This window comes from Drosophila sulfurigaster, chromosome X (genome assembly GCF_023558435.1).
Source record: "Drosophila sulfurigaster albostrigata strain 15112-1811.04 chromosome X, ASM2355843v2, whole genome shotgun sequence".
Classification (NCBI taxonomy): Eukaryota; Metazoa; Arthropoda; class Insecta; order Diptera; family Drosophilidae; genus Drosophila; species Drosophila sulfurigaster.
This window is the reverse complement of record NC_084885.1, coordinates 26,266,691-26,289,775: the sequence shown is the minus strand read 5'-3', so window position 1 is coordinate 26,289,775 and position 23,085 is coordinate 26,266,691. Positions and strand designations below refer to the sequence as shown.

The window sequence follows — 23,085 nt, the reverse complement described above, 5'->3', positions numbered from 1 at the left end:
ACGCAACGCAAGCTTGACAAAAAAAACAACTGTAAATGGAATTGGTACGGCGCATTAGACGTGGAATTGGGACAACGTGGGCGGCGATTCTAACCTCAAAAGCCGCAACTCAGACTAAAGATTCAATTCCCCCGACTTGTGCTCAATTCGATACACTTTGATTGTAGACACTCGGCAAATGTATCGATTACGAGTTTTGTCAAAAGATGCATCGCTACCAGTATTTATATAATAGCTGTAAGTTAAGGTGATGCAATGTGACTTAACTTAACGATACTTTCAGTTCCAAAGTTTCGTTAAGATATATTTATTTCAATTTTTGTTTAAAATATGCTCTTTTAGGAAATGTTTCGTTGAGTTGTTTATACAACATTGGGTTTCCCTGTATTCATTTCTATGGTAACTATTTCACATAACTACTCAAGGTGCTTTAAACTTAACGAAGCACTCACAAGAGAATTTTCGACAAGTAAGATTAGGAGTAAAGTATATTCTCATAAAGATCAAGGGATCTAATCGCTAAGAATTGATATGCTAACTTTTAATTAATCGAAGCAACTGTACTAAACTTCAGCTGTAAGCTTAGTTCGCTGGGTTAGTGATAAGACCCAAGATACGTAGAGTATAGAACGAAATAAAAAACAGGTTGCCACAAGAGGCGACACATCGCGACCTTAATCGTTGTCGGCAAAGCCGCAGCCGCAGCCGCAAAACGATCAACGCGAATTGAGCTGGATTAAATGGTTTTTCGCTTAATGAAATGTCAATATCAATTTTTCGTTTTTTACTATTTGTATTTATATCATTTGCAAACCATTTGATCGAGGGTCATTTGCCGATTGCAAAGTGAATTCAAGGCGATAGAGACGATCGACAAAACTGCATACAATGACAACTTTCAAAACACACACACACAAACAGAGACGCTGAATGTGTGTCAGAAGAGGCAAGTTATCAATCTGTCGATTAACAAATAATCTTTTTTGCCGCAAAACTATCGAATATCCACCACACCTTTCCCCCCTCCCCTCCCCTACATGGCTGAGTACGTAACACGCGCTCTGTCAAGCCAAGCGCTGTTTCATTCCCAAGCCATTCCAGTTCACTCGATTCCAATTCCATTAAGTTTTCTTTTCATTTTGTTTTTCGTTTTCTTGTGTGTGTGAGAAACTTTACTTTTGTTCAACTTAAACATCTAACAGCTTAGCTTAGGAGCTCTCAAAAAAAAAAAGAATACAATTAGTTGTTGTATAAAATAAAACGTGTGTGCGTGTGTTTGTGTATTTTGTTTACAAAAAAGCTATGTTTGTTAGCTGGCCGCTCTCTCTCTCTCTCTCTGGTTCGTTCCAGCTCTCTCGCTTAGCAGTAGCGTTGCCAGATCGCTGCGATTAGTGTAAACGCCACACCCCAGAGTCCAGCTGTTGTTGTTGTTGTGGTGGCCGTATTGCAGCCATCGGTGTCACAAGTGTAGATGCAGCTGCGATAATCCATGCGATCGCCCTTGTTGCGCACATAATCACAATAGTTGCCCAAATCTTTGGAGCTGCAGAAACGTTTCGCCCCAATGCCGCCCTCAAAGCGTCCCACATGCTTCACACAGAACGTTGCGCCATGCACATTGGAACAATTCTGCGGCTGGATGTCGGGCTGATCGAAGCGATCAAACCATTCGCCGCACTGGAAAGGATTCTTCGTGTCGCTGGCATCGCACACATAGCAATCAATTGCAGTTGCGAAGCTTATGCAGCAGCACAGCAGCAGCGCAGCCAGCAGCAGTGACGTCGACAGAGACGTTGACATTTCGTTGTTGTTGTTGTTCTCGTTGTCGTTGTGCTGTTACGTTGACTTTCTTTTGTGGATTTGACGTTGTAACTTTGATTGCACAATGGTTGCGTTTCTTTTGCCTGGTGGTGGATTTGGCAATGGTTCGTTTAGGTGGGTTGGCGGGGTGATGACGCACTGCTCCACGCACACACACACTCGCACTCTCGCACACACACACACACTCTCAAAGAGACGTCGAGAGATTCGTTTTGTCGTTTGTCAGCGTCGTCAGCAAATGCCAAGCTGTTACTGAAGCGTTGTTTCAACTTCGTTTCCAATCGTTTCCAAACCCAAAGCGAGAGAGCGCGCTTGACTACCTGTATACGTTTGTGTCTGTGTGTTAAACTCTAGCACGCTCTCTGACGCTAGCTTGCTTGCTCTCTCGCTCTCTTTGTTGGTCGCTCTCTTGCTAGCCCTAGAACTAGACTGGCTGACAGTCAGCTGTGTGTTTAGCCCAGGTACGCATCCTGTTATTGTCTGTGTCCCAGACTTATCGTTAATCGTTCATCGTTTATCGCTTGTACTAAAAACAATCAAAACTTGTTGTTGCGTAGCAACAGGTCTACAGCGTTTTTAGCTCAAACATGTCTGCTGTTGCCCTCCTCTCCCCTCACCACTTCCCGCTAGGCTCCTACTTGCAGACTGTGTCCGCCATGCTGGTTCGAATTCTTATTGGAATTTCATCATTGGGCGCCCAAGAGCAAACGAGGGCATTCAACTTGGAGTTGATTTTTTAGTGTGTGTGTGTGTATTTCTGTGGACAGAACAATACAAACAAAGCGAAAGCAGCTTTTTATACCCGCAACAAGAAAAGTAAAAGGGTAGACACCTATCTATCCATCCGTCTTTCTGTCTGTCCGCAAGTTTAAACACCTTGATCTCGGCAACTAGTTGAGCTACAGACACCAAAATTGGTAACTAGACTCCAGCAGTTCCTATGTCCTTTAAGATCATTTTAGCATCCATGCATGCATTAAATAATAATTTGTTTATTAGACGAGATTTACAAAATAAAAAAATTAGATCAAAAAATCTTTATCTAAAATTTTTTTCGATCTTAAAAAGAGCAATCTTGAAATAAGATTTTTAGGTTGGAACAATATTAAATCAAGATTTTTAGTCTAATTTGCATTTTAAGATAAAAAAACATCTTATTTTAAGATTTAAGTCTTGATTTCTAATAATCTATTTGACAAATTTTTGCTAAACGTTTTAATAGAAAAACACATAAAAAACTTTCATCGAAATTCAGCGCAATGTTTTAAAAGTAGTCTGGTCTCACTTAATATGGTATTTTCGCATTTCCTTAGTAGAGCAACTGAAGATTTCTATCTACTCTATAAACAATAAGACGAGAAAATCTTCTGGATTCCGGATATTGGAGTCAAGGCTTCATAGTTCTTACTTCTTTTCTAATTCCATAAACAATTTAATACGACAAATCAAAAGTAATCTGGTCATACTTCATACACCTAACAGGTATTTCTCAGTCAGGCAATCGCATAACCGCAACTTTCTTACATGTTTTATGCTTCTGTCTTTTGCTTTTGTGGTCGCTTCTTGGCAACGAGTTGTGTCGCTTCGCTTCGTGTCGAGTCGAGTCGATTGTCAACGATCTTCCCTCTGCAGCTCTCTCACTGTTTGTTTGTTGGCCAGGCCAAGCCTCAAAAAGCCCACACGAACATCGTAGCGTAATTGAAACGATCCGAACATCAGACATCAAGCATCAAGTTGTCTTTCGGTTTTGCTTTATATGGTTTATGCCCCATTTCGGCATCGTTTGCGTCCTCGTTTTGTGGCATGATCACAGCACAATGCCACAAAACTGTCACCACAATGTTGAGAGTCTTTCCAGTCGCCGTCGTTGTAAAGCGGTTTCTGTTTCTCCTCACTCAAGTGTCCCTGCTTGTTCTCAACTCATTTCGTGTGGAAACTCAATAGGCGCATCGATATCACCAAATCATCTAATATGTACTTCACTTTAGAAACTCGACTCTCAGTGGGTCTGGACTGTTGAAATTTGGTATGGCGACTACATAACAATTATATTAACTGATAACACAATAACAAACTATATCCCTAGACAGCATCAATGAGAAACAAATTACATTTTATGTTTTATGGGTTCAAAGCATAATCGATAAGCAGTAAATTTATTTGAATTCTCTAAAAAACATTCAATTATTTCCAGCAAATGCCATTTGCTAAGATTTCAAGAGCATTTTACACTTGAGCGCTCTAAAAATAGCTGCTTTAGAGTCAAGTTCATAGAAAGTACACGGCTTCAGCGATAAAAAAAAAAAAAAAAACAATCATAAACAGGAAATAATATCATGCCCCATTCGAACAAAATATAACCATGAAATACGTAAAAATTGCAATAAAACTGAAATTTGCTGATTAGAATAAATATTTCTTATGTTTGCGTTGAAAGTCATTATGAAATAATCAAAAAAATTAAATGTGTTATAAAGTGAGAATGATTTTGAAATGTTATATATTTAAATATATTTGAAATAAAGCGAGATATACATATATGAAGTTGTTTTCCATAATCAGTATGTGCAATTTGCTGATTATGTAAAATATTAAAAAAAAATGCATTGAAATATAAATCGAGTAAACAAAATTTGCTGATGATAATGAAAAGTAATTGTAGTTTTAATTATAAAGCAATATTAAATGGAAATCTGATCCCTGATCAATTCAGCTTTGGTAAAACATTAATTGAAAATAATTTAAATCAAATATTGATTAATGGTATGTGAATAGATAAAAAGAGCAAGTAAGAAAGATATAGTCGAAATATACCAAAGAAGTCAAAATATACTAGATTAACCAAAAATATACCGTAAAAATATAACAATATACCGAAGAGCATATTTGTTATATCGATGAAGTACTCCATTTGAAATATACCATAGAGGTCAACATATGTACATATATTACCAGCCAAAGGCGTTTTTTCCCCATACAAAAGTATATCAATTACTTTAACAATTTTCCTTTTACGCTAAGAATAAAAGTCTTAAATCAAATATCATTTTAAATATCGCTTTGAGTGGTTTTTCCATAGTATAGCTTATCCTTTTAAGTATTTATATAGTATATACTAATTTGATACTTCCTCATACCATACATGGCTGTTGGTATTTTTTAGAATATATCAAATGCCATTCATAACCCTATGAATAAAAATGTTAGATCAAATGTCATTTCCAATATTGCTTTAAGTGGGTTTTCAATATTTTAGCTTCTCCTTTCATAGTTCTATTTAGTATGTACTTTTTCAATACTGCTTTATAGTTCACATGGCTCTTAGCATTTTTTATACCCGCTACCCATAGGGTAGAAGGGTATTATAACTTTGTGCCGGCAGGAAATGTATGTAACAGGTAGAAGGAGGCATCTCCGACCCAATAAAGTATATATATTCTTGATCAGCGTCAACAGCCGAGACGATATAACCATGTCCGTCTGTCCGTCTGTCCGTCTGTCCGTCTGTGTGTCTGTCCGTCCGTCCGTATGAACACCTAGATCTCAGAGACTATAAGAGATAGAGCTATAATTTTTTTTCGACAGCATTTGTTATGTTTGCACGCAGATCAAGTTTGTTTCAAATTTTTGCCACGCCCACTTCCGCCCCCGCAAATCAAAAAAATCGAATAACAATCGTAATTTTAAAGCTAGAGTTGCGAGTTTTGGTTTATACAATAACTACTATAGTAGTTATGATTCCTGAAAATTTGGTTGCGATCAGATAAAAGTTGTGGAAGTTATTAAAGAAATACTTTTGTATGGACAAAAACGCCTACTTACAAGGGGTCTGCGTTGCTTTGGCCGACAATCTAGCACATTGTGCCGTCTATGGTATATTTTGAATGGTGTACTATATCGATATACCAAACATATCATTTGGTATATTTTTAGTATATTTTTTTTAGTATTTTCGGTATATTTTGAAAATGATACCGCAATATTTTGGCTTTATTAAATTTGGGTAGCGGGTATCTCACAGTCGAGCACACTCGACTGTAACTTTCTTACTTGTTTTAGTATATACCAATGACGAAGCGAAAGAAGCAATAAGAAAACAAACAATAAATCTGCAAAATGTCCTCTGCCTACGTGACTAATGCAACGATCTGCAGTTGCCACACATGACTTGCAGTGAGTGTGTGTGTGTGTGTGTGTGTGTGTGTGTATGTGTGTGTGTACGTGCCACATCCATCTGTGGCATGCAGCCCTTTTATGTGTGTCTGGCACACATGGTGGCAGCGCCTCGCTTGCAGCGTTGCAGTTGCACTTTGATCTTCACATTTGGCGACGACGACGACGGCATTAATTGAAAAACGAGCCCATTTCAACTTGCCACGTCGCCACACACACACACACACAGCGAGAATACATAAAAAAGGAAGCTGCGGAAGCAAAGCAGCAAAAGGAAGTTGCAATAAAGGAGCAGCTGCTGCTCTCTCTCGAGTGCAATTCATCAGAGAGAGCAAGAGAGCGAACGCACAAAGAGAGAGCCTTGAGTGAAATGCAGTTTGAGTGCAATGCAGGATGAGCACACAAAGGAATGCCAGATAGAGATGGCGTGTGAGAGAGCGAGCAAGCGATACGCACTCATAAATCAATGTCACGTATGCATTGCGTTTCGTTTTGTTTCGTTTCCACCCGCGCGCACGTAGCACCCACAAAGTTATCGAAATGTTTATCGGCTTGACGTGAGACGCGAGTGAAAGGCCAAAAGAAACTCGACAACAATCAAAAAGTCGAGCTCAAGATCGTATGGAGCATGTAATGACAGGGCACTCGAATAATATTTCAAGCTTACGAAAGTGCGCGCCGTTTATTATAGGACCATTAAAAAAAGGCCAAGACCGAAACCCAACAAAAAAAGCACGACATAAAAGCAACAAACCCCGAAAAAAAACACCTTAAATTAAATGAAATAAAATGAATTGTATACAAAAAAAAAAATACAGAGCAACACACGAGCTCGCTGCATGACTTTGCTGGAAGCCAGTTAAAAAAAAAAGGGAAGCTCGACTTGTTTTGGGAACCAAAACCTTATAAATAACACGACAACGACTGCGATTGTGTGTAACTGTAACTTAAGCGTCACCATATTGCATGACTGATGAACCGGGTTTTTTATTTTTTTTTTATTTTGGTAATTCAAAACAGCGATAGCGTCGTTTCAACTTTTAAATAATGTCCCATATCAACTGTTCAGGCATTGATCTACTAGCTAAACCTATTTTATTGACAATACCAGGAGCATAAGCACAATGACTAAGAACCAAAACAAAACTATGCACTCGACATAATATTTATCGTTATATCATTTGTCATTTGGTTGCTCTGGCGTTACTTCCGATCTTTTTAAATAGATAAGAATAGAACACTTTGCAAGTATACTTCGCAAAACTAGAAAAAGAATTCAGTTCTTAAGTTCCTAAATATTTTATAGAGTATTTTAAAGCCGCATATGGTAAAGTATAAAAATTGTAAGAAGTATTTTTGGGTATTTTCCACAAGAGAAATCCTAAAGTAATTTATTTAAATAAAGACTACAATCGGTGTGCCAATTAAATTGAGTTAAAACAATCTTGAATGCCATAGCAGTTTATTGAGATGTCTTAGACCGAACTCTAAAAACAAAAGTTAAGATTTGTGGTTTAAAGATTGCATACAAATTTAAATTGAATAATGTAATACTTATTTTTTGTAAATTAAAGAAAATTAAAATAAAAATAGTTAAAAATCGAAAATAAAAAAAAAATTTTAGAGTAGAGTTCTAATATTCTTTATGCTAGTTTATCGATAGTAAACTGATGTACGAAAACAAGCAAAGCACACACTATGCTAACATCCTTCAACAATAATCAATAATCTTAAAGAAAAGGGTTCCTTTAGTTGTTAAAATTTGAGAAAGAAAAATAGCAGAGGATGATCCAACAATCAGAAATTATTAATCTATAGTTGGCATACTTTTGAAGTCTCTTGAGAACCACAAAGCTCAGTTTTAAGTTGATCGATTGTTGAGAGATGATGAAGGAAATAAGGTTAGAATGAGTGTAAGAAAGATCTTTTGAAGGGCAATCGATAGTCAACTCAGCCCAGTTGAAGTTGAAGACCAAAGAATATGGTTAAAGCAATAAACAAAAAGGAGTTGGGGGGAATTAAACTCGCCAGCATTTGAATTTCCAGTTTTTCTTCTTGGCCGAATAATACAAAAAGCGAAGAAAAAAAAGAGCTTACCTTTCGAAATGTTACCAATGTGGTTGGCGTGATTTAAAAAAAAATTGGACACAGAAAGCAGAGGGCATAAAGCGAACGCAAACGCAATAAGAGAGAACATCATGAAATTCGAGGCATTCACGAAAAGAATAAAAAAAACAACTTACCTGTCCCTACCAAGCCCAGTCCCTCCCTCCCCACTGCTGCCCAAGCGACTCCCACAACAATTACCAAAAAAAACCGAATAAAATAAAAGAAGTCAAGTAATCAGAAAAAAAAATTAAATCAAGCAAAATCAACAGCGGCTTAAGAGAGAGGCGAGAGGCAGCTTACACATGTATGTGTGTGTATGTGTGTGGTGCAATTGCTGCTCCAAATTTGTTCAGTGCGATCAAAAAGAGCTTAATGCCAAGCTTTAAGTACAACATATGCACAACACACAACTTAAACTCGCACGCAATTGGAACGCACTGGAAACCACTCGAAAGAGAGAGAAACTGGAGTTGATTTGAGTTGAGTCTGAGCATCAACAGCAACGGCAGCGCCTCAGACTCTGTGCAGAGACGAGCGCGCACGCATAGCGAGAGAGTGAGAGTGTGAGACAGAGAGAGAGAGAGTGAGAGCAAGCAAAGAAGAATGAGAGAATGGCTTTGCATTGCAAACTGAAGCTGAGTTGAGTTCGAAAACCGTTTTTGAGCGCAACACGGGAAACAAGACGAAACGAAACGGCAACGGAACAACGAAAAGCAAGCAGCGACAGTCGACAACGGCGACAGCAGCGTGTGCTGGGCTATGCTCACTACAAAAGCCATTCCGCAGCGCACAGTCAAAGCGAGCTCAAATCTTTGTATATTTCTTCTTACCTACTGTTTTACGTATATATAACATCTACTATTTGATATATATATATATATACGCATCTATATAAATATATCCATATATATATCTCTGTGTGCTTCTTTGGTGACGGTTTGAGTTTGAGATACACAACAACAACAACAACGATAACAAGAGCGGTGCTTTTTTTTTGGTTTTCAATTTTTTTTTTGATTTGCATTTTTTTGTTTTGTTGGTTTTTTAGTTGCGCGGTTTTTGGATTTTCATTTTGGGTTTTAGTTGCGCGTCTTTGGCTGCAGCGATTGCAACGCGACGCGCGCGTTTTACGCAGCAATAACAACAACAACAACTGCGTTTATATTTTACGTGTAAACAATAATCGACAAAAATTCCAACAAAACACAATTCAAATACAAATACAAAAAAAGAAAGAAATACAAATACAAACACAAAATTCAAATACAAATAATTCAAAAGACAAAAATAAATAAAGCGAATAAAGAAAAGAAAAAATAAAACGGCGCGCAGCAGCCCTGCAACTGAAGAAGAAACAACAACAACAACAACAACTAGAGAAGAAGAAAAAAAACCCTCAGCGAGAGAACCTGTTCTGTTCCTGTATGCGTGAGTGTGTGTGTGTATGAGTGTGTGCGCGTCGCTGCTTATGCAAATTCGTGAACAATAACAACAACAATACTCACACACCTGGCAGCTGATTTGCAGCAGCCAAAGCACACAATGAAAGTTCAGCTTCAGCTGCTGTGACACGAACAACAACAACAAGAGCGAGCGAGACCAACGCAGAGGATTTCGTTATTGTCGTAAGTCATACATTCCTTTTACACTGTTTCTTCTATTACGAGTTCTTCAAATGTCGAAAGTGGGTGCTTAAAGGGGAAAGAGGAGTGCAGTTGTATGCTGATAAGCCTCTCTAAACACAGATTAGCACGGTTGTTGTGCAATGCCAAATTCCAATTGGAATCGCGCGATCAACTAGAAAGCTTTGGCACATCCATCTTTACTTTTTACTCAGATCTCTTTTTTGTGTTGTGTTTGTAATACTCATTTCAACATCTGCAGCCAAAGATGGTTCTCATATGTTCGCTCTCCCCTCCCCACTCCGCACTTTATTCTCTACCCAACGGAAATGGTCAATTGAAGCTGCACAGAGACAACGCAACGCATTGTTCTCTGTCTGTCTACCGGGAAACGCAAACGTTTTGTGTTTGTCTGTTGTCCCGTTTCTCTCCCGAATGCGCTTCGGCTTCAGCTTCGGACAGCAGCTTCAGCTGTGACTTCGGCTTTGAGTTCGGCTTCCCGTACTGTCTGATTATGTGCACGCAACTTGCGGTTTTTTGTTATTTTCACCGGGGTGAAGCCAAGAGTCAGTGAGGGAGACAGGGAGAGAGATGGAGAGCGAGGCAAGGGGCGGAGGGCGGTTTGATGAGTAGACGCTAACACAGCAATTAGTCAGTGCATTAGCATCCGCCGCTTTGAGACGTCAGCAGAAAGACAGAGACTCCCACTCAAGGGTGACCAAATATACATATTTTTGCCTTTTGCTGTTGCTAATTGAAAACATATTTGCGGACCCAGTACAACAATAAATACAAACTTGTTGATGACTTATGTTCGGATTTATAAAAGTCAGGTTTGTTTGTATAAAGAAAACGTTGATTTAAGTTGAGTTTACGCTTACTGCTTTATAAAAGCTCTATCGAAAACGGGAATTCAAGTTTTGATTTGATATTACAGACAATAAAAATAAAGCAAATAAATTTGAATTATTAAATTATTGGTTTTAAGTTATACTTTGTTTTTAATCACTAATTTATATTAGTGATAAACTTCAAGTTTGCATTGAAAAGTAAGAGGTGGAATAACTTTAAGAGTTTAATGCACTGATTAATAGTCTGAGATTCACTTTATTATATTGTTTTGTTTATCAAGTTAATCTTTAAATTAAATTTGTTTGATGGCAGTTTGTATGTTTTGCTAATTATGTATTGCGGAATATACTTTTGATTTAGATGTACATTTAGATTAATAATTCTTTCAAAGTTTGATACTCACTTTATTATATTGTTTTATTTGACAAATTTCTCATTAAATTACATTTACGGAAGTTTGAAGAAAAAGGGCAATAAATACGTTTTTATGCCAATTATTCAATGCAAACATGAAAAATTTTTATTTAAGCATCAAATTTTGTAATAACTTCGAATGTATTATTAATTAAAATTTTTTTAAATGAAAATCAAAAATATATTCCCATACAAATAATTTACATAAAAAAATGAAATTCAAAAAAATGTACATTAATTATTCTTTGACAAATAATTAGAAAATTCGATGCTTAAAAATTCTCTTTTCATATTCGCATTTTAATTTAATTTAAAAACATAATTCATTTTCATAAACAATCAAAATAAATTCTCCAATCGGTATTCTAAGGTACTCTTGTGACTACCCTCGTTGGCTATAATTGAAGTTGGTGCCAGCTGCCAGCGCAGCAGAGTCATAGAAGGTAGCTAAACAAAGCGAGAATGGTAGAGACCGACTGATGAGTGAGAGATAGAGTAAAAGAGTGAGCGGTGGAGTGGCAGAGGGAGAGGGAGGGGAGAAAAGGTAGCTCAGGTATGTAGGTAGGTAGGTAGGTAGAGGGAGGAGGAACTTCCGGTTTGGCTGGCGACTTTTGGACAGCTGCTTACCAACAACAGCAAACAATGCAATTGTCAAATGCAATTAAGCAAATTCATTTGTTTCAACGTTTTGTGACGTCACAAGCAAAATGAATAACTGACTGACTGACTGAATGCATAACTCACTGAATGAATGACTCGAGTCTATTCGTATTCATGTTAAGGTTAAACGTGTAAAGTTGTACACATTCTAATTGCATTACGAGAAAACCCAACAACAACTGATGAAAATCAAGTTTAAGAGACTGCAGACATAATTAAAAAAGCATGACTAACCGCTACCCTCTAAATGCGAAAGCACTTAAAATGGACATGTTTTTAATTAGTACGAGATTGCTCATCGCATGCAGAGCAAATTAAATGTAAATCTGGCCAAAAAAGTGGTGTACTAGACTTTAAAATACCCTGTAAATTGATGGAATCTATCTTTAGAGTATGATAATTCAAAATGATTTGTCATTGTTTAAAAACTTCTCTCAAAATGTGTCAAATATATCATATTTAACGTAATCGTATATACCTCTTCTATATAATACAGTCAACTCTGTAATATGCCCTGGGAATATGAAGTTGTTCCCAAGTTTCACATTAGCATATTTTGTATTAAGACTTAGGAACTGGAAACTGCATAAATGCAGCAATTAAAATGCAATTAAAAAAGCGAGAGGAACTAGTAGATAATCTATAAAATTGCCAATCTATACATTTATCATGATTTAAGAAGCAGTAATGCGTCAAAAACGAGATCTAAAATTTATTATTTTGCTTACAACTTTTACATATGTTATATTGTTCAAATAGGAAATATGAAATACATTTTTGCATTTTTTTTTAAAGCCCATTTAATTGTAAAGTATCTTTCAATTATCATTTATAATTAGCGGACCATACTTTGTAGTAGGCAACTATTTTCTAGAGAAACCCCATTAACAGTGCATCGTTTGCATACCCTGTAAATGGCCGATAGAGAGTAGTTATACTGTACTTTAATGGTCACTTAGCTGAAACTTATTTTCAACCTAACTTCCACATTGAATTTGGTGTCTAAAATATAAGATACCTACTACCCATTTTGAATAAAAGCAAAACAGTGCGCAGTATCGCAGAAATACTAAAAATATACCAACTTTTTTTTTTTTTTTGATAATACTATAGTACTACACTTAAATTATACCATAGAAAGCAAAATATTAATATATCACACTTAGAATATACCAAATTCTATATTTTTATATTATATATACCAGATTGTCAGATAGGGAAACCAAGATTCGCAGTACGTAAGAAGAATATATAATATTATTAATACATATATACTTTATAGAGTCTGACTGTTGGATTAATTGCCTGGCGGCACAAACTTCTTCCTTCTACCTTATGTGTAGCGGATATAACAATTTGTGTATTTTGAATTGTTGATACCCATTGGAGTGTCAGTTAATGGGTATCATTTGCAAAAAAAAAAAAAACGAAACAGACACGTAAAAGGCATTTAATACGTTTGCTCGGTGCACTCTTGGCGACCTTTGCAACGCGACACCTGCACATAGCGTCTGCCCCACAACACTTCTCTGCCCCTCATCGTTGTCTCCTCATTCAACACCTCCACAATTTGTGCATATAAATTGCAATTTTCGCACATAACATTTGCTGAAACGAAAACGACGACGACGGCTGCTGTCCATGGCCTTGGCAATGAAAAGCTTAGCAATGAGTGCAACTATGGGGAGGACAGCAGCAGAAGTTGAGGGAGGGAGAGGGAGCGGGGGAAGGGGCGGTGGTTGCTGTCGTTGTCGTGGTCATTGTTTGCCTGTTGTGGCAGCTGCAGTTGTTGTTAGTGTTGTTGTTGTGGTTGTTGTTGTTGTTGCGGTCAATTGTTGTGGCTGCAGTTTTATTGCCTTGTTGTGGCCAGCGAAGCGTGTGGCGAAAATCTAAGCGAAAACAAAAAAGTAAAACAACAACTAAAACAGGAAAACGCTGGATAAACAGCAACAACAAAATGGAACAGGAGAGGGTCGCCTTCTAGTTTTATTTTTCTTTTTTTTTTGGGTGGGTTATCAACTTGGGTGGGTCAACTATGAGTATTCATGTCGGGTATTCATGTCACTTACACGTCAAATTGTGCAGTAAAAGGACTTTTGGGGAGGTGAGAAGAGGGGAAAGACGTGGCCAGGAAATCATTATCTTTAAGTTTATTTCCAATTACGTTCTAAACTCTAGAACAAATATCTTAACTACTTCAGTTTGAAATCCAATTCTAAGAATTAGTTTTAGACAACGTTAAGTTCTGTTAAAACGTTCAACTTTCTCTCTGACTTTAAAATGTAATTCCAAGAATTCTTTTAAGGAACGTAAAATTCTTGTATAATGTAATTATTCTCACAGTGACTTTTATTTTAATTTGCAGCTAATCTGCTTTGCTAGTTATTCTTAATACTAGTTAAAACTGAGTTAAATTAAATTTAAGTTAAGTAAAACAAGGGTTCATCAGAGAAAGCTAAGATCATATACAAATGTAAAAGTTGAAGAGCAGTCTTCGACTATCTCCAAAAGTTATTTAACTTAGTTAACATTTCAAAATTAAGTTACAAAATTTAGATTTGAGTTAACATTGTAAAGCTTACAATACATCTTAATGAAGTATAAAGACTATAGGAAAATATACTCAGAAAGGTAAAAATGTTGAATCAAGATTGTATCATATTTCAAGTCTTTTTTTAAGATCGAAAAAGTTTGAGACTCTAATTAGGTTAAAACTCATACAATCTTGATCTTTAATCTTAATAACTGTCTAAAAAATATAGGAGTGTTTAAAACTTATTTGACATTCCTAACGACACTTGAAAAGCTGAGCTTAAAATAGCTAAAATCAACATAAAGTCGACGAGTAGTTGGCAAATAGAAATAATTGATTGAAAGCAAATATAAATATTTGATTGATTATAATGAAATGTCAGGAGACTAATTGCATTCTAATGTAGCTAGTGAAGCTGAAGCTGACTCTGAATGCAACACAATTGTGATGTGTACAAATGTGGCGCTTGGGTCAAACGTGCAACAGCAGCAACAGATCGGTGTGGCATCGAGAGTGCATTCAACTTGCCTCGCTTCAGTTGCGCTTTACTCGATGCTTGGATTCGGTTCGGTTCGGTTCGGTTCGGTTCAGTGTGTGTGTTTTAGGTTGGAGCCAGCGAGTGGCATTTGGCAAGTGGAGCAAATGGCAATTGGATATTTAAATGGGTGGCGCATCAATTTCTCAGTGCAGCTCGCATTGACTTTAATTGAAATTGAAGCTGTCTGCAGATTCTATTAGTTGATTTATGTTTGCCTTGTACTGTTCTTCTTCTACTGCTGCTGCTCAATCTCACACATCCAACAAGAGAAAAGAAGAGAGAGAGAGAGAGAATAATAATGCCCCCAACCGAGCGGCGTCGTAGTCATGTCTCCAGTCTCCAGTCGCGTGTTTGACTTGTGATAGCGTCGGAGAGCACAAACAACGCACTCGAAACGAAATTTACATTTTTCGGCCGACTTCAATCAGTTGCCCGACACGTTTTCCAATCAAGCAAATGTAGTGTGCTGCCCCCGAAAGATACGCAAACGATACGCAGATACATAGACTTAGATAACTACACTCGACGAACAACTCAAGGCAATTCTCCAGTTCGCAAAATTGATGACATTAAAACAAAGTGTTTTGAGTGTTTTGAAAACGTGAACAAAATCACAAATTACCAACTACATCTATTTTTCAAGAAGTCTACACTACTCTCCAAAGTCTCCACATTAAATTCTGTTTGTTCAATGAATTTTTATATCCTAAAATCATTAAATAACAGTTTTACGAAAACTCTACACTACTCTCCAAAGTCTCCAAATGGAATCCATTTGTTTGATGTATCTTTATACGCTGAAATCATAAAATAACAGCGCCACCGAAGGCTAATCAGCAACTCTCCAAAGTCTCCACAAACTAAATTTATGTTTACTATACTTATTATCATTGTTGAAAGTGATTAACTAATTGGGAGTTTTTCTTAAAAGCAATATAAAGAAGTCTCCACAAGTCTCCACACTGCAAAACTAAGATTTTCCCTCAGTGCATAGACACAACAAGTTCATGTTTACTTCTTGACTAATTGTAGCATTATATTTCGATCTTATCATTGCAGTTGTCATTTGGATATGCATCGCTTGAACAACAACAAACGAAAGACAAAGAAACGCGCAATAATTTAACGCCAATCAATACAATACAACGTTTTACAACACTGCCATTGCCGCAGTTTAATACTCGCCTCAACTATTGAATCCTAAACTCCTGAAGCCTTTAACCGCTGTTACTTCAACTGTGCCAAGATGTATAAGTTATTGGGTAGCCTGAAGAGCTACCTAAAGTGGCAGGACATACAAACGGATAATGCCGTCTTTCGTCTCCACAATTCCTTTACCACCGTACTGCTCCTAACCTGCAGTCTGATCATTACGGCCACCCAATATGTTGGTCAGCCGATCAGCTGCATTGTGAATGGCATTCCGCCACATGTGGTCAACACATTCTGTTGGATTCACAGCACTTTCACCATGCCCGATGCGTTCAATCGACAGGTAAGTCTCAACAACTCTACAATGCTTAAAAACGAAGTATATAAACACGCATTGCAAAATCTCAAAATCTACTTTTAACTTCACAAAAAATATAGAATAGAATGAATATTCGAATTCTACAAAGTCTCCAAAGGTCTCCACTTGCAATTAAGTGTGAACTATGTACTAGAATTAGTAAACTTATGAAAATCTCAGTTTATATTAGACTTTAAGTCGAACTTCGGCAAGTCTACACTAGTCTACACTTTGTTTCAGTACCGTGGTATGCAATTTAGTGGAAAATATGTTCGTAATATGCATAAAAACGATATTTTTAATATAATTAAATAGACCATACATAAGTCTACACAAGTCTCCGCATATATTGTATTGCTGAACATACTTGGTAAAATTTGAAATCGTGTTCCATTCCATTTGCGGCTGACTTGACATGCTGTAATGGCAATCTACACAAGTCTCCACTTACGAGTACACGAGGGAAGAAAGCGCCCCGAAGTGTAATTACAATCATACAAAGTCTACACATGTTTACAGTGCTGCGAAAGACATGCTAAAAAGACCTCCAGCAGCCGTAGGCATTTTATGCCTCGCTTCGTTTGCTGCCCGATAACTCTTTTCCCCCTTTTGGAGAATGAAGAGTGAAGAATGGAGAATGGAGAATGCTGTCTGTCATGTCAGACACTCACGTAGTCTGATCACGTACATTGTCGTCGTCGTCATTTGTATGATATGTAATACATGGCTTTATAAATCGTATACGCAACAGACAATACATAAATATGTGCATATTTATGCTGCGGCTATAAAGCAATTATAAACTGGGCGTTGTTGGACGCTGTCGGTTGCTCGGATCCCGATTTAAATTGCGCTCCTCATGTGACCCAAAACGCAAACGCAAAAATTAAAAACAAAAAACCAAAAAAAAAAAGACAGGCAAGAAAAGGAATCAAAGGAGAATTGCAGAGAAGCTGAAAAACGATTAACAACGACACACGAACAAAAATTGAATACCCCGCGGGAGCGCAGACGCGACAGCGACAACAACGACAACGAGAACGATCCCAATCCCAATCCCCTCAAGTCCTCGATTCCCGGTCCTGGTCCCGGACTTGTCTCATATTTCAACAGGGGCAGGAAGTGGATGTGGACATCGAGACGATGAAACCTTGCCAATTTCGTGGAACCTTCACAAGACACTTGGCATATCCTTATATAGAGTACGCCAGCTACAACAATGCATTTGTCATAAGACGACGCAAAATAATGAAATGAAAGCCATCAAGAGAAAAAAGCGCTCATTTTTTATTTAATAATTCGAACAGCGCTTAATATTGTACGTACATACAGTAACAGCAGCAAAAAAAGACTAAAACAAATTGTTCATTAGTTTATCATTAGACTTTTCATTAGTTTTAATTCTAGTTACTATCAAATAGACTGTCTGGTATAATAAACAATTAATTTTACTGACACTTTCAATAAATTTGCACAACATGATAAGAGATTCATTTCAAGCGATAGGATAAATTCTCATTAGACTTTTCATCAGTTTTTTTCAATCTCATTTCGTAGCAATTACTGCCTGCTGAAAGCTTAATATAATATGCATTGATTACTTAAACATACCTTTAAATAAATTTGCACCAAATATTAAGAGATTATTTTCTATCGATACAAAATTCCTATTAGATTTTTCATCAGTTTTTTCCGCCTCATTTAATGGCAGTTAGTACCTGCTATAAGCTTGTAAAAGTAAAATATCTTAAAAAAAAAACTTTTCAAAAGAAAATAAAACTTAATTGTTGTGTTCTAGATTTCATATCAAAATAATGAAGTGAAACAGCTTACAAATTATTGTTATCAGTTGTATTTCTGTTCTCATTACTGCTTTCATTGCGTGCTCCATTAGCTGCTTCAAAACATTGAATAGCTTAACAAGCTCTATTGATGCGGTTTCTTTATGCGAAATACACAAAAAAAAACACACTCTCTCAATTGCAAAAAAAAAAACAAAGTCTATAAATAAATGTGGGCTCCACTTAATTGAATTATACTCATTTAATTTGATTGCAGGTTGGTCGCGAAGTGGCGCATCCCGGCGTTGCCAACGATTTCAATGACAAGGATGCCAGAAAATATTACACCTACTATCAATGGGTGTGCTTTGTGCTCTTCTTTCAGGTGAGTCTCCATCTCTCTCTCTCTCTTTCTCTCTTTCACTTTTCTCATTGATCTTTTGCACTAATTGGAATGTCCAAATCAATTGAATGCCAATCAGCTGAAGCATTGATCATAAATGAGGCCTAGAATCTTGGCAAAGCGAAGGGATCACGATTGTTTTTTTTTTCTCGCTTTTTTTGTTGTGCTCGTGGTCTCAATTGACACGCAGCTGCTCAGTCACATATATATATACTATATGCATATATATTTATAGTCTCTCACACACTCTTGAGCTTTACTTCAATGAGGCTTAATTGAATGCGATGCGTGTTATGTCCACAGCATAGTGAAGCGGGGGCAGCTTTACTGGCGGTGGTGGGAGGGCAAGAGTGAGGGGTCATTGTATTGGCAAGCATGCTCAATCAAGCATGATTGCGCGCCTGTTGCGCAACGCTCAAGTCAAAGCCAAAACAGCAACAGCTGCTAAACACTAAAACAACAACAAATACAACAACTAACTAGAGTGACAACAATTTGTTCACAACTTGCGAAATACCAAAAAAAATGTAGATTCATATGTTTAATGACTTGCTAAAAAGCAGCAACAACAAGAACAGGTGAAGACGCATGTCAGCTTTAAACATTAAGCGACAGTCGTGAGTGGCGCTTCAAGCAGCTTTAAAGCGGACTAAAAGCTCTCGATTAATGACAGCTACTGCTGGCCACTTGAAAATGTCGCAACAAAGTTCACTTAGAAGGCAGTAGTTGCTGTTTCAGCGGAGTAAAGTGACTTTGAAGAGCAATAATAGCTTAAAAGCTTTCCATAAATCATGAATGTCGCTTCAAACAGCTTTAAAACTGACTAAAAGCTCTCGATTAATGACATCTGATGGAAGACAAGTTCACTTAAAAGTAGTTGCTGTTTCAAAGCAGTAAAGCGACTTTAATGAGCTTTCGATAAAGCTCATTCAACATTTAATATATAATAAGTTTGTTGGGAAATTCGAGTTTAAATGTTAATCATTTAAAGGGGTTAATCAAGAAAGGAGTGAATATATTTAAAATTTAAGTAATCGAGCATCAATTGTAGAAAAGCTTTAGATTAATGTGAAAACTATAATTGAAACCGACAGAAAGAAAATCTTAAAGCTTTAGATTAATGTAAAAACTACAATTTAAACCGACAGAGAAGAACTTTTCGCGGTTCAAAGCTCCTTTAAATGAAGCAGTATTTAAATCAAAAGCTTTAAACGACAAATTCTTAAGTCGAACGTTTTAAAGGCTTATTAAATTGGCGATGATCCAATACAAACGCTTTATTAAACAAGGACTCTAACGCAAAAGCTCTTAGCTGCAAGCACCTTAAAATTTGATTTTTCAATTAAAAATTCTCTGCTCTCTCCTTGTAGGCCATGGCCTGTTACACGCCCAAGTTTCTGTGGAACAAATTCGAGGGCGGTTTGATGCGTATGATCGTCATGGGATTGAACATAACGATCTGTACGCGTGAGGAGAAGGAGGCCAAACGCGATGCGCTGCTCGACTATCTGATCAAGCACGTCAAGGTAAGTGCCTTAAATCTAGAGTAAACTAAACTGAAATTTTAATCCCTTATCGAATTTCTTTCTCTTTCGCAGCGTCATAAACTGTACGCCATTCGCTATTGGGCATGTGAGGTGCTCTGCTGTGTGAATATTGTGGTGCAAATGTATCTGATGAATCGCTTCTTCGACGGCGAATTCATCTCGTATGGCACCAACATTATGGGCCTCTCAGATGTGCCGCAGGAGCAGCGTGTGGATCCCATGGTCTATGTCTTTCCACGTGTCACCAAGTGCATATTCCACAAGTATGGTGCTGGTGGCTCCCTTCAGACGCACGACTCTCTCTGCATTCTGCCGCTGAACATTGTGAACGAGAAGACGTATGTGTTCATTTGGTTCTGGTATTGGATCCTGCTCGTTCTGCTCATTGGACTGATGGCTTTCCGGTTAGTAATCGAATAGGGTGAATGGGGGTTAAATTAGTAAATCACAAATTACTTAATAGATCTGTTTTGTAAAAAGTCTACACTACACTCCAAAGTCTCCACAGGGAGTTTTATTTGTGTAGGTCATATTTTGTATATACTAAAATCATAAAATAACAGTTTTACAGAAGTTTACACTACTCTTCAAAGTCTACACTACTCTGCAGAGTCTCCACATAAAATTTTATTTGTTCAATATATCTTTATATGCTAAAACCAGAAAATTATAGTGACGCCGAACGCTTATCAGCAACTCTCCAAAGTCTCCACAAACTAAATTTATGTTCAACATACTTATTATCATTGTTGAAAGTGATAAACTAATTGAAAGCCCCTTTGAAAGCAACATACAGAAGTCCACAGAAGTCTTCACCCTGCGTCAAAGTAAACCAAGTAGTAGCTAAGACTTTCTCTCAGTGTTTACACACAAGCTTAATTTTACTTCTTTTTTAATGAGCATATTGAATTGAGTGCCAGAATTCGATCAGCTAAAGGAGGGAAAACTTGTAGTACTTAAAATAGGAATTGAAAGAGTAAATGCTTGCGACTTGATAATTGAAATTCATATTTTTTACTATTCTACACTCGACAGTGCCTGCATCATCTTTATGCCCAAGTTCCGGCCACGTCTGTTGAACGCCCGCAATCGCATGATCCCGATGGAGATCTGTCGCTCGCTGTCCCGCAAACTGGACATTGGAGACTGGTGGCTCATCTATATGCTTGGCCGCAATCTGGATCCCGTGATCTACAAGGATGTGATGAGCGAGTTTGCCAAACAGGTGGAACCCTCGAAGCACGATCGCACCAAGTAATCGAAGCGAATCAGCAACGAAAAATAAAAATAATAACAAAAACAGAAAGAAAGAATGGGAGAGAGAGAGAGAGAGAGGAGTGGGAAATATGCCTTTTTCCCCGCGTCGGATTATATTCATAATTATTATTATTATTATTTAGCACAAATCATGACAATTAGTTGAAAACCAAGCAAACTATAATTTCCCTAAATTCTTAATCAATGATCACAACTCGAATCAACCGCAAATTCGGCATCATTTTCAACAACAACAACAACAACAATTGGTTTCCCTTGAATGAAAAACGAATTCAAATTATATTTTTTTTTCTTATTTTTAAAACATTAATTTAATAATTAGCATGTATTTTGATTAGGCATTAACAAACATGAATGAATGAAAAGACAATCGATAATAACTATCAGAAGAACGGCCCAAGAAATTCTAAACACTATATATATTTATATATATATATACAATCTGATTCATATGAAATTAAGCGCAACTTGCAAACTGCCAGCTATAAAATCCAGCAATGACAACGAAATACGCTTTGAATAATAACAAAACTTGACATAATATTTGAAACACATAAATATATTGCTTTTGAGTCTTTCATAATAGTTGGCTAACAACCAGCAACAACGATAATGCTACTATAATTAACAACTAACATAAAGAAGCGTATTTGCTGGCAAACATTTTTCATTTTTGGAGCTGAGAGAATTAAATGTTAAGTTTATTGTGTAGTTTTAGGTGACAATTGCAAGTTTTTTTTTATAAAAGTGAAATACGTATGAAATAAACTATAAAAAAAAACACATATAATATATATATTAATAAATATATATATAAAACTGGCGAAAATATGATGTCTTTTATTAGTAACGCCTAACCGTCAAAGTTGGAAATTTAAATTTAAATGTTTTCGTTTACTCGTTAAGTTCCGCTTACTTAACAAAGCGGCGACAGGCGAACAACGTAACGATATAACGCAAAGTGCGCAACGTAACGACGTAAACGCAAAATGCGCAACGTAACGCAAGCGTAAAAGACGTAAGCGCAAAATTCGTAACGGGAGCGCAAAATGCGTAACGAGAGCGCAGAATGCGCTACGTCAAAAAACAAACTGTGCAACACCTTCAACTAAATGCAGTTGAAAAAAAAGAAAGTAAAATTGCAATTTTAAATACAACAGATCATATTGCGATTGTCTAAAATTACTTTTTTAATGCAAAAATATAACATTGTCACTTACCAAGCTTCGCACCGCCATCATTTACATGTAAAGGAATCTGCCGTTACTTTTTTCCATCAAGCACTTTTTCTATTTTTTTTTTGTCGAATAGAGAAAACAATATTGCTCTTGAAGGCAATATTTATCACAAAAAAAACAAACAAAAAATCACACACACACAAACACCGCGAAAAAAAAAGAAAACTTTTTAATTATTTAGACCCGGCGAGCATACGCGTTCACGAAGTTCGGCGCGATCGACGAAAAGTAAAACCTGGTCGCCGGGCGAAGTTAAAGCGCTTATTTTTTTAATTTAACTTTTGCATAATGCGTAACGCAAACTTAAACTCGAAATAAACAAATTAATGAGGGTAGAAAAGTGTAATATTTGCTTATACACTTTGAAATATAAAATGCACCGGTTCTCCGGTGTTCTTCGGTATTATTTAGCTTCAAACTTTGAACACCAAGCTTCTTTTCACCGCCAAGAAAAATGCCGTTACTTGATTTTTCACTTCACTTTTTTTCGATATTTTCACATTGGAGCGGGAGGAAAACACTTGAATTTTGTAAACAAATTGTTCTAGACGCGACTGGATTTCTTTTTAAATATGAAATACGGCTAAAAATTACGCGATTATTTAT

At 36.8% G+C, this 23,085-nt stretch overlaps 2 protein-coding genes across 4 annotated transcripts; one reads left to right on the top strand and one right to left on the bottom strand.

The window, feature by feature from the left end:
• Nucleotides 1–1,243: 1,243 nt before the first annotated feature.
• LOC133848520 (U-scoloptoxin(05)-Er1a) lies at nt 1,244–2,081 on the bottom strand. The gene has a single exon (XM_062284136.1). It carries the CDS (start codon nt 1,798–1,800, stop codon nt 1,360–1,362), a length of 441 nt encoding a protein of 146 aa, XP_062140120.1. The 5' UTR covers nt 1,801–2,081; the 3' UTR covers nt 1,244–1,359.
• A 6,684-nt stretch (nt 2,082–8,765) lies between these two features.
• LOC133848034 (innexin inx1) lies at nt 8,766–21,263 on the top strand. Of its 3 annotated transcripts, none has more exons than XM_062283401.1 (7): nt 8,766–8,917; nt 9,152–9,728; nt 15,782–16,217; nt 18,291–18,398; nt 19,787–19,942; nt 20,015–20,367; nt 20,999–21,263. In XM_062283401.1, exons 3-7 carry the CDS (start codon nt 15,969–15,971, stop codon nt 21,219–21,221), a joined length of 1,089 nt encoding a protein of 362 aa, XP_062139385.1. In that variant the 5' UTR covers nt 8,766–8,917; nt 9,152–9,728; nt 15,782–15,968; the 3' UTR covers nt 21,222–21,263. The 3 variants fall into 3 exon arrangements, with proteins under 3 accessions (XP_062139385.1, XP_062139387.1, XP_062139388.1); XM_062283403.1 differs by having other exon boundaries at nt 8,808–8,917; nt 9,336–9,728; XM_062283404.1 differs by having other exon boundaries at nt 8,818–8,917; nt 9,385–9,728.
• The last annotated feature ends 1,822 nt before the right edge of the window (nt 21,264–23,085 follow it).